The sequence below is a fragment of the Megalopta genalis genome, chromosome 3 (genome assembly GCF_051020955.1).
Source record: "Megalopta genalis isolate 19385.01 chromosome 3, iyMegGena1_principal, whole genome shotgun sequence".
Lineage (NCBI taxonomy): Eukaryota > Metazoa > Arthropoda > Insecta > Hymenoptera > Halictidae > Megalopta > Megalopta genalis.
This window is the reverse complement of record NC_135015.1, coordinates 30656913-30668677: the sequence shown is the minus strand read 5'-3', so window position 1 is coordinate 30668677 and position 11765 is coordinate 30656913. Positions and strand designations below refer to the sequence as shown.

Sequence of the window (11765 nt, the reverse complement as noted above, 5' to 3'; positions counted from 1 at the left end):
CTGATATTTGAAGAAAACGTTTGCTCTTCTCGGTTAAAGGTACTAGAACATCAGGAGAGAATATCATTTGTACCATATATGTTTCGTTAATTTTCCGTATGTTTTATTTAGACAATCGACTAAAATTTATTTTTATATACATTCGTTTTAATGTATGATCGAATTTATAAAAAAAAAAAAAATGTATAACTACCTTTACTGGCTATAAGCAATATAAAATGACCATTGGCGGCCTTCTATCCAAACACGACACGAAGATGTCTTATCCATTGCACTATATAAAATGGTATCATAACTATGCCTTAACAGGACGACAATACTTAGAATAAATATAATACAACCACGTTGAGCAAAGAACATGTTACGTTTTCGACGCATATTTCACTCACTCCTATCCCCAGAATTTTACAAAGCAAATGCACTCACACGATTCACTTACTATATTTAGTTTGGCTTATCATCTATGGGACTATTTCTCCGAAACTGGGTTCCAGACGTTTTCGATTGTTTCTCCCGGCGAGTTACAGTAATCCCTAAAATACTTACGCGTTATTTACACGATTCTATCCTTTCTTAAATTTAATTAACAGTAGCGCGAGCGTCATGAAAACGCATATCCAAATCAAAGTGGAGATAAAGCCACTGTAAACCACTGGACTGGATATAGATAACCCTCTGGCCAGCATCGACCTCAGGGCTTCCGTGCTCTTCGTCAAAGGCAGGACGAAGCTGATGTACCTTAAAATCTGGTGCATCCCTTCGATCGGCCAAATTATACCGCATAACATCACAATGGGCAGGAAAGAGCCCATCGCCATGTAAGTAGCGCTTGTTTCGTTTTCGCAGACACAAGCAACAACGAATCCTGTGATAATTTAACATAAAAGATGAATCCTAACAGAAAAAGATACCGAAAAGCCAACGATCGTTAAATTTCTCACCGAAACACATTCCGCACAATCCGGTAAGAATAGTCAATACGCTGATCCAGCCTATGTCACCTTCGCAGGTGATCTTGAAGACTGGAAAGGAGACCAACAAGACCATAAGCGTCTGCCCTATCATTACCACGAACTGTGTTATCACCTGGGCGAAGAGAATTTCTGTTCCTGTGATACCTGTCGACCGAGACACGATAAGTATGCCGCGTTGGCTATCGCCGTTGTTATTTAACAGATCGTTTATTTACCAGAAACTAGAGATCGCTCCAGAAGACCTTCGTTCCTCTCCAGCAACATGGCGCCAGAAGTTAGGGCGACAGACAGGAAGAAGATGATTCTGAAACATCGTCTTCGTTGGTTCATACTGTTAGCAACGAATTACAATTATGTATATTATTTTTTACGTCAAGATCACTCCTGGTGCCGCGAAATCGGTGAAGTTGGGCTCCAATGGACCATAAATGGGTTTCTTGAACTGTGGATAGTATAAAGCATCATGTTAATCCGAACGAGATGCAACATCTTTTAAATTATCATTATTTCAAAGAATATTACTCACGTTTATTGGGATATTCGTTAGCTTTTTACTGTAATTGCAAGCTACGGTCACATCCTCGGCGAATTCCTGGTAGGAGTAGTAAAAATCTCTTTGAAGCAGCTGACCAATTTGCTGATCTAAACGAGGACGAGGACAAATAGACGAGGACTTTCGATTTGTACAACTAAAATTCATCTAACGCTAGAAAAAAGGTATTCCAGCGAATGATATATTAGAGTTGGTTCTTCGTGGACACCGATTTTCAATTTATCTAAGAAGCAGCAAGCTCATTTCGGATGCTCGGTGCTTGCAGTATTAAAATCAGTATCAACATTAAAAGCCATTAACTCACTGGACATGTCCATGGTGATTAGCATGTTAGAGTACTCGACGCTCCAGTCATCAACATCCTTGCCCTCCTCGAGCCTCGCCGAGAGTGACTCACTGTAGTTCGCAGGAAAAGTGATGGCAGCCCAAGCCAAGCCTCGTTCGACAGCGTTTCTGGCATCGGCGTCGTTGTCGTACGGCCGAAACACCAACGATCTCTTCTCGAGATGCTGAAGAAACCGACAGCTCAATCTCGTCCAGTCACAGCCAACCGGTGCTACGCAGGGCTCCATGCTGCTGTTCAATTCGTTGTTGACTATAGCTATGTTGAGGTTCGCCGGGTCTCTGCCGATCGAGAGGCAAAACACGGTGATCTGGACCACTGGTAGACCTATGATGAACATCATTATGCTAAAAGAGACAAATCGGGTTAATCGGTTAATCAGGCATAGCTTTTAGAGCACCGCGAAGCGCTTACCCTACGTTACGCCACATCCACAGGAAGTTCTTCCACACGAGAGCCTTCATGTGCTGGGAATCGATGGTCTTTATCTTGGAATTACTGCCCTTCTCCGGCGGCGGTAGCTCCGGCACCTGATCAGCGAAGTATACTGAATTTAATTCAAAGATATTCGGCATTTGGAGGACAAATTTAACCAAGGGATTTTACGCTTTCTATTTGCATGGACTATTTCGTAATACTGGGATCGTGTCTCTTATCCGCCAGAGGATAACTCTTCGACTTCGAAATGAAATAAAAATACTTCCAACTCTGTTGTTGCGTTCGAATATTTGTTACGCGTGTCTAAACACGTGGGATCCAGATATATCGATCTATCAAACGCAACAGAGATCCCCTTCCAAGATACGTATCTTAATCAGAGACAAGAGCAAAGATTCTAATTACAATTCCATCGTTCATAGCGACGCTTCTTCTCCGGCTGGACACGCTGACGTTATCCCCAAACTCGCCGCTCATTTCGTCGTCGACGTCCTAGGAAATCAGCAGACGATATAAAATAAATTATCGCGTTACGATCGTACGATACCGCGTGCGAGGAAACGTACAACTTCCGGAGGTACACCGGTAACGCTGCTGAGGATGCTGCTACGCCTTCGGAGACCCATGTTCTGTCGTTTGCTGAGCTTCAGGAACACGTCTTCCAAACTCTCCACGTTGTGCATCTCCATCAGCCGCCTCGGAGACTCCTCGGCTAAAAACTTGCCGCCCCTCATCAACCCGATGATGGTGGCCTGCCTCGTTTCCTCGATGTAATGCGTGGTGATTATGATCGTTTTGTTGTCATCCTTGGTCACTTGCACCAGGTGGTCCCAGATGCTCTGACGGAGAACAGGATCCACGCCCACGGTTGGCTCGTCGAGGATCAATAGTTCCGGATCGGCGAGCAGAGCTGCTGCGAAAGACACTCTCCTTTGCTGGCCTCCGGAGAGGTTCTTGACGAACCGATTTTCCGATGGTAACTGCAAGAACTGTCGCAGAGGATTCGTTTAGAAATCGTTCTGATAGTTGGATCTGCGGATGCGGCATGCTTGGCAATGCAATTTGTTCGTAAAAGCAGCTTTTCGTGGACATCTTGAATTCCATTCGGAAAACTATTTGGACGTTGTCAGAAGTGTCTGGCGAGAATTAATTAGGCTATTTCGCTCACCTTGATGAGGAACTCCAGCTTATCCTCCACTTGATCCGTCGTCATTCCAGCGCACCAACCGAAATAAATGAAAGTCTCTCGAATGGAGAACTCCCCGTACAACGCGATCTCCTGGGGCATGTAGCCCACTCGTGGACCGGGAACACCGGAACCTTTGGACCCTGGCTTGCCACCCAGGACCCAGATCTCGCCCGCGTTCAAGCGTCTCCGGCCAACGATGCACGAGAGCAACGTGGTCTTTCCGCAACCGCTCGCTCCAAGTAAGCCGTATCTGAGAAAAACGCGTATAGTTGAAGCTGGACCGATTTATCGAAGTTCCTATCGAAAAGTTCGGCTCGCAAAGTCCTATCTGTAGATTTCATTATTAGGCAGGTTCCTCGAGTGTTAAGCCTGAAATCGTATATCCGATTTGACATTTATCGCGCGAAGTTTTCATTGTGCCACACAGAAGCATCGCCGCGGAGGCGAATCCTTTTTTTTCTCGCGCGAACTTTGCGCTCGTAACGCTATTCCACTGACGTTGAAAATTAATTATACGGAAAGCTAGACGATCGACCGAGCGAGCTGAAACGAACGCGCGACGATGGACGCGTGTTTTCGAAAAAATGTCGCTATCCTCGGTCTCGATGGCGTCCGATCTTCGGATCCGAGGGAATAAGAAATTATTTTATCTGAGAAAAACGACGCGAATCTGAGATCGCAAAAATAGAGGAATGAAAACAACGGTCGACGCGGACTTTGTAACTATTTGTGCAGGCTCTTGCTAAAATTCGCGCAGATGTCGTTAAAGTATTCTGCGAACAGGTTCTCGGACAATGATAAATGAAATGATAAGAATACACAATGTTTCCATTAATTCCGTTTCGGATACGGTGTTTTTATAATCGTATTTCTGTAGCTACCAAAGGTTTCGGTTTTATCGTCCGAGAAGCAGGTTTTCGATTCCTCGAATGACAACAAATTTGGTCTACGAAACTTACATCGAGCCTTTCGGCACAGTCATGTTCAGCCCGTCTAGAATGATATTAGGATTGCTTTTGGTGCCATACTTCTTGTAGGCTCTTCTGACGCATACCGCTTGCCTCCTCCTGTTGTCCAAAGTCGAAGCTTGCGTCTGAAACTGCGCTCTTCTTGTCTTCAACTCCAACGAGGTCGTTGCTATCGTCGACTGGGGGTTCGCGGTCTCCATTTCTGCGACAACAATCGGTTAGCATCGTTAAAACGATCATTACAATCGTAGAATTTAGCGGGAACATTTCTCCAGGAGAGCAACAGCTTCCGAAACGCGTCGCTGAGCATTTCACGATTCGGCGGACCATCGTTTCGCAATTAAAGTTTCCCATTTTCTCAATTGTTCCCCCATGAATCGAGTCGATACCATGTACAGAGCATTCCACAATTATGTCAACGCCCGGAAAGGGGTGATTCCTGAATGCGATTCGTTGATAACTCGTTAACAAAGTCGCGGATCGCATTTTCGCCGAGGAAAAAGTTATTTCGAATGGCCTCGGCAACCCCTCGTTTCCCGGAAATACCATAATTTTAAGACATTCTGTATACGTAGCGGCGCGGCCGTTTCACGAAATTCGGTGTTTAAATCTCGGACAAATGTTTTAGGCACTTCCTAGTGTGAATAGCAGGTGAGTAAGAGGCACCGGCAGGTAAAAGTGATCTCGGCTATGGCTACACCTGGGTTTGGCCGTTTCGGAGCCACGTGCACTCTCACAAATCTCTACACAGGGAACGCGAGTCGTTCGGCGTTAACGTCTCAACTATTCTGCGAACAGCCGAATGACGACACAGATCGGATAATATCCACGTAGCACTGAAAATGTATTTTGCAATTAGCACGTTTCTCAGTGAAACGGGTAGAACAACGTCTGAAGATTAGCTTCAAAGTCATCTAAAAATCCTACCTTCGACATTTTTCTCGAAAGATCCTTCAGAATAATTGAGAAGAATTCATTCAGAATAATTATTCAGAATAATTCTTTGAGAAGCTCCGAAAGAGAATTCGAAAGAGTTTCAGAGGATCCGAAGATGTTTCGACGAGCTTCGATGTTCTCCAGGATCTAGAGTACTTCGTAAAAACCTCTACGATTTCGGAAGAAAATGTCTCTTAAAAAACGATGGACAAAAGTTGCTTCGTCCCGCATCGAATCGTCTGTCGAACGCGGACTCGACGTTTCGACTCGACGGAAAGATAGAGCGCGTCCGACACAGTCTCCGAGGTGGTCCACGTGGATACAAAGACAGTCGAAAAAAAAATCTCCGCACGTAGAATCGCGAAGGGCGAGGTAATCGTCGCCGATTCGTACGTAATAAGCGGCGTCGCGCGATTCGTTTGTGACGTAATGTCGTAACAAACTCTCACCTATGTCCAGCTGGTCCAGCCGACCGTGGCTATGCTAGCAGTAGTCCGAAGCGAACCCGCTCCCTTTTCTCTTCCACTTTCGTTTTCGAAAAACTGATCGACCTTGTTACGCAACCCGAGGAGTCTGGTTCCGATCGCTGATACGCGTTGGATTCGCTCCAGGGACGCGGGTTATGTTTTGGCGAAACCGATGACCCAGTTTACGAATATGTGCACCACGTAAACGATCATTATGCTCACGGTTCAACTCGGACAAAGAGTTCGCGCAATTTTTTGTATTACGACTCTCTATTTATACATCATATCGCGTACACATTTATTTATTATACACGTTTGCACGCTTACGATTATAATGATTACAAAAGACTCGATGCAATCCTACACCGTATTATGTTTACTATAGCGATGCATATTGTGCTCACGTTATGAAAGATCGGAGCGTGCACTTCTTTTTATCGACCGTGCGTTATAATGCAGTTAAGGGGTTGCGCAACCGATCGAAAACGTCGGATCATCGTTTTTCCTTTTGTAGACTTATTTTCCAATTGCTTCGACGAAACGTTGGGCCACCGAGCAACACGTGAAATTTGTTAATTACGAGGCGGCTGCGTCGAGTTGTCGGTGGCTTCGACGGACGTGACGCAACGTGACTGCGTTTTGACATTTCGTATCGCGAATACAAACAGCGTTCTATACTATTTTCGAAGATGATAACTAAAATATTGCATCCGCGAGCATACGAATCTAGCGAAAAAGAAACGGCGTCGCGGAATGATTCGGAGACGCGAATCGCTCGTCTCGTTGCGGACCGGTAGACTTTTTTTCAGATGAAAGGAAAGATTCGAAGCATTTGCATGCGCATTGTGCAACCCGGAGAAAATTTATACGACTTCGAATTTAGCGATACGGTATTCTGCCTTCGAGCGTTCGTAAGAATACACGTGTACTCGGTACGTTCAAATGTCACGCAGCACTTTGTTTTTATTTATGGCACTTTTACGCGGCATTTGAATTTTATAGATCGGCATCCTGGAATTACATAACTTCCTGAAGCAATATGTAACGCGATTTAAAAAGTGGAACATACGCGCGCTGCTCCGTTATCGCGAATACAAACGAAGCCTACGGTAAATATCGTGCTCGTATTATTCCGGCTCGCTTTTACCTGAAAATTTCTAACACACGATCGCGACCGTGCAACGTTACAGGAGGTTGGCCAGCTAATTCGAGATCGGCGATCAGCATCCAGCTTCGGGCTAATTAACCCAAAACTCGCGATACTCGCGAACACTTTCGAACGCGATTGCCCGCGGTTAACTCGTTTTTAATGCGCCAGGCAAGTATGCACATTTCAATCAGCGTAATTATTACTCGTTTAAAAACTTTATACGAACAGAGTCGGACGACGTTAAAAACGAGAAAAATATAAAGTGGTTTAAGCGTCGCCAGCTTTTTGTCCGCGCGGTGATTTGTTCCAGACGATTTTACGAACCATGCTCTAATCGGAAATCGATGAACGATGGACCGTGAATTTCATAGATCGTTTCACGATACACCGAGAAATCGTAATCTTTTTTTACACAGTTCGTTTCATTTTCGCCAAGGAAAGAGTTACTTCGAACGACCTCAAGACCTCAAGACCCGACGAACACCGTTTCGGATGTTGACACAATTATGAAACACCCTGTGGGGAACGTGTAAAAACGTTCCCAGAATTTGTCGCCTCGGTCTCGTCCGAGTCTTGAGAACATTAACCCGAGAAAGATAACCTACGTCGCAGAGGCGCCTGCGAAGACTGTTGATTTTTGTTAATTTTTCATAGAGGTCTAGTGATTTAAGTTTAAAATTACTTAAAATATAAAAAAATATAATATAAATGCATTTTATTTTTACAATAATGCCAAACCTTTAAAATGACTAGATTAACTTAAATAAATATCCATTGTTAGTATAAAATTGACGCCTTAGAAAAGCATGCGCCTCTGAAGCGTATGGTTATCTTTTACGTACGTTGTCATATGGTTATCTTTCTAGGGTTAAACATCATTTACCATATAGATCGAATAATAAAGCACGTTAATACTTCGCTGAACTGAAAAATTGCCCGTAGTTCTACATATTTTATAAATTTCGAAAAATACGAAGACGTTCCCAAAACGATCTCCGTTTCGTCCGAAGCTTATCGCATCGAGAACGAGCCACTGGCAGATCTCAAAGTACAGAAACATTTCGCTGACCATAAAGTAGCCGCGTGCGCCACAGAACAGGCTTCGAAATGCAGCGTGCAGAACAAACTTGCTGTCAACAAATATTTCACGGTGTAATGGCGCGGACAATAAAGCGTCCTAATGAATAATCATGAGAAACATGATCGTGTTTACCGGTCGCAGAGAATCGTAAGAAGTTGCGGCCTCGCCGGTCAAAAGGATTGACAAATATCCTCGGTCTCCTTGCGCGGGGAGGTCGACGCGACGCCGGACGGGACGGGGGGACGGTGTGCAAGTTCATTGTAAAAGAGACACAGCCTAACCGGCGGTATACTCGCGCGAAAGTCCAAAGAAAAGGAAAGCGATTAGAGGTAACCTTAGATGCATCTTTCGCAACCGCGGGCAAGGGGTAAAGGCGATGGGAGAGAAATCCTTATGAAACCAGGAAAATATGTTACCGGGTCTGGCAAGCTTCGGTTCGACGTTCGAATAATTCCCTGCGCTCCGAACCGCTCTTACGGTTCGAAACATCGAGTGGAAAATCGAACAGAATTTGAGCGACGATCGAAGAGAATTTACCGAATGCAAGGTTAAAAATTCGTTCGTCCAATTAGGAATTTACGAATTCCGAACGTTCTTGAAAAATGATCTTGGCGCGAAACCGATGCTCGTGGCAACGCTCTTCGCATTTTACTGCAAAACATTTTTAATGCGAATTAATTTACTAAAAACATTCAACTACGATCGCAATTTCCCGCGGTCTGTTCGCGATATGCAACGCATGCACCGCGGCAGTTTGTTATTCCCAATTTGAAGAAAAATGCGTCGAGAGCGTCCCTTACGTAAGCGAGTCCCGGAAACTGCGTTATGCCAATGAAGATCTAAGTGTCTCGGCTTCGTAATCTCGTTTCTTATTGTCGTTGCGATCCTTGGATCGCAAAGCGTTTACCGAATACGCGACGATGCTCGTTACAATTTGCGTCCGAGACTTCTGCGAACACTGTTATAAAATTGTCCGCGAACCGCTAGCTTTTTCCCTCAAGGATCGAGATCGAGGCGAGCAACCATTAACATGGCTAATTATGATCAACAGGTTGCGCATCATTGCTCGGAATCGTGGAAAATAAAAAAGCTCTCGTCAATCATCGACTACCGAGTTGCACTGTTAATGGAAACTTTGCTATCCACTTGTCACTGTTTTAAAAATACAATTCATTCTTTCAGCGTTTCATAGGCCGCTCTTTTTGCAGTTGAGAGCGTTTGCAGGCGCCGTTTCCGTTAAAATGCTACCGCAAAGTGTATTTTAAAAATTCAAGTTAGCGCGCTTACATAATTTTACCGTATTTTGTTAGCTTAATTCAAAGTTCTACCGTGCACGTTTACGGAAAGATTATTTGCCCTTCCGCGCGATCTCAATTTATTTTAACGATCTCAAAGCATTCCAAAATAAAGTATGAAACGGCATCAATCATTACAAGCGCCATTTGTCAGAAGTTCTGAAGCAACGAGCGGATAAAAAAAAAGCTACAAAGTCGTTGAATGAAGACGTCGCTCAATAGATTTTTAAATTGTCGTAACGTTGACGTATCGTTTTAACGTCGAAACGTGGAAAAAGCACATAAATCTGTCTCTTAAATTTCTTTAAAAACGTAAATTGCCGTAACGTTCTCTTTCTTCGAGCCGGCGACGGCTTCTCGCCGACACGTCGGCGTAATTACCGAAAATGCAAATTTACGATCGGCAATTTATCATCGGTCTATATTTCCATAATCGTTTTTCGCTGTCGCGTTCCACGTGTACCAGTGCCGCCGTACGTAGATCATTGCATTGAATGCGACCGGCAAAGGTCGCGTAAAGGCGAAAAACATACCGCACGCATCGCACGGTTCAAAGATGTCGGGATTTAATGTTTAACGGGCAGGGACGATGCGGAGCAATCCTCACTCTCGCCGTGTTTTGCGGCGACTTTTTTTCAGTTACTTATTCAAGAACTTAGATACGATTAGTTCTTATTCGTATAGCAAACTGTCGCCTAAGGCCAACTTTTTTCGCGTTAAACGTATTCCGCGTTTTCTTCTCGCGTTCCGTGTTTTTCTCGTGCGATCGCAAGCAGCGCGCGATTAAAATTGCGAATCGTTAACAATCGAATCCGAGCTGCTCTTGCGACATTCGTTAGGCTTATGAAATATCGTATCGCATCGACGTTTCGTTGACGGTCGAGTAAAAACGTTTCTCAACCGGCGCACACGTACGAGAGCTCGCGCTTGCGATTCGTGCTTGCGAGCACGAGATATTTCGGTAAGGAAATTAGCTCGAGCAATTGCAGAGAAATCGAAGACAAAGTTCGCTTAAAAGCACCGCCTCCGTGGATCGCGGGACGCTCGAACGGAAGCGATCGCTACAAACGAGACCAACGAATCGAACGCTGCGTCGAGAAGCTGTTAACGAGGCGCGGATTAAATCACTCGACGAGGAAAACAAGGCATTCGGAATTCTATAGGGTCTCGAACGACAATGTACACGGATTATATCCAACTGTCATGGAATGTTATGTTCCACGAGTTCGGTTCAGCTTTCCGAGAGAAATCTCCAGCAAGTTTCGTCACACGGTCTCGACGCGCACTAACCTGTAACACGTTCCAACGACGGCAAACTCCGTTCCTCGGCTACCAAAGACACGATCGGCAACGATAAATCCACGTCTTGTTGTTCTCGAATCAATTACACCGCACGAACTCGATCGCCACTGCTAACAACCCGACGTTCATCCTTCGCGATATCTCGACCGCCGCTTGGTCTTGGAAGATTCCACTTGGACCGCTTCGTCGCGACCCCCTCGAGCATCCAAGGTGACCAGGTTGCCCACGCAGACCAGTTCTGGTGTTATCCGCAGGAACCGAGAGCGATGCCTCTAATTGCTCCCAGCTTCTGTATCAAACTCTTTGTTCACCCTCTCGAGGAACAACGACGCTCTTTGTCCCTCCGGCGAGACGCTCGCCGATGGCCGACAACTTAGGATCTAGTTGGATCGTGCGATCGGACCGAATCCTTTTCGTTCCAGGGAACCGTTCCGTCGACCGGTTCGGCTTTAGCAGACCTCGAGATGAACCGTCGCGAAGTTCTGTAGTTCCTGCAAAGAGGTCCTCGAACGTCTCGATGTTCCGGCAGTCCTCGTTCGAAACGCTTCTCTTCGAAGAGAAGAACCGAATAACCGAGAACCCTGAACCGTATTCCTACGTTCTCCGGACACTCGAGATCCAAGCGATCGGTGTCCAGGTCCAAGGAAGACCCACAGGTTCGGTCAAGGGGTGATCGGCGAATGACGGTTCGAGCACCGATCAGGCAACGTCCGCAGAAGAACTGTCCCGAAGACGTCCGGTCCGAGTTAGAGGATGATCGGTGCCAAAGAAGCCGGCGTCGCACGGTGCCACGAGCGGCTCGATCGCGTTGCCACTGTGAACTGACTCGGCGGGTTGCAGGATGGAGAATCCAACGCTTGTGCAACCCGTCGAAGCCGTCCCGTCCCGGTGCCGCGGCATGCCCGTGCCGGGGCCGGGGCACCGTCGCTAGAACGGCCAGATCGCAGTGGGGATAGAACCTGCCCGGCTATTCTAAATAGGCGTAAATGTTCGTTGTCTCGCGAGTCGACGATTTTTCCAGGGCACCGCCGCGGATTCGGCATCCGTTCGCCCGAAAAGTCCGCGACAA

The 11765-nt window shown here is 45.8% G+C and overlaps 1 protein-coding gene across 1 annotated transcript; it reads right to left on the bottom strand.

Annotated features, from left to right (window-relative positions):
* Positions 1-81: 81 nt before the first annotated feature.
* Positions 82-11566, bottom strand: LOC117218219 (ABC transporter G family member 23). Its single transcript, XM_033466454.2, has 12 exons — positions 10685-11566; positions 4457-4667; positions 3477-3747; positions 2875-3297; positions 2714-2800; positions 2285-2400; positions 1832-2217; positions 1501-1616; positions 1346-1416; positions 1190-1278; positions 942-1118; positions 82-865 (listed from the first exon to the last, which is right to left on the bottom strand). Exons 2-12 carry the CDS (start codon positions 4663-4665, stop codon positions 564-566), a joined length of 2247 nt encoding a protein of 748 aa, XP_033322345.1. The 5' UTR covers positions 4666-4667; positions 10685-11566; the 3' UTR covers positions 82-563.
* Between the last annotated feature and the right edge of the window lie 199 nt (positions 11567-11765).

What these genes read in the sequence shown, in the direction of transcription:
- LOC117218219 (XM_033466454.2), bottom strand. Translation starts at nt 4,665, where the DNA reads ATGGAGACCGCGAACCCCCAGTCGACGATAGCAACGACCTCGTTGGAG. An exon ending in AATCACCATGGACATGTCCA is followed by an intron (nt 1,617 to 1,831) that starts GTGAGTTAATGG and finishes GTCCTCGTTTAG; the next exon opens with ATCAGCAAATTGGTCAGCTG. An exon ending in ATTGTGCGGAATGTGTTTCG is followed by an intron (nt 866 to 941) that starts GTGAGAAATTTA and finishes AAATTATCACAG; the next exon opens with GATTCGTTGTTGCTTGTGTC.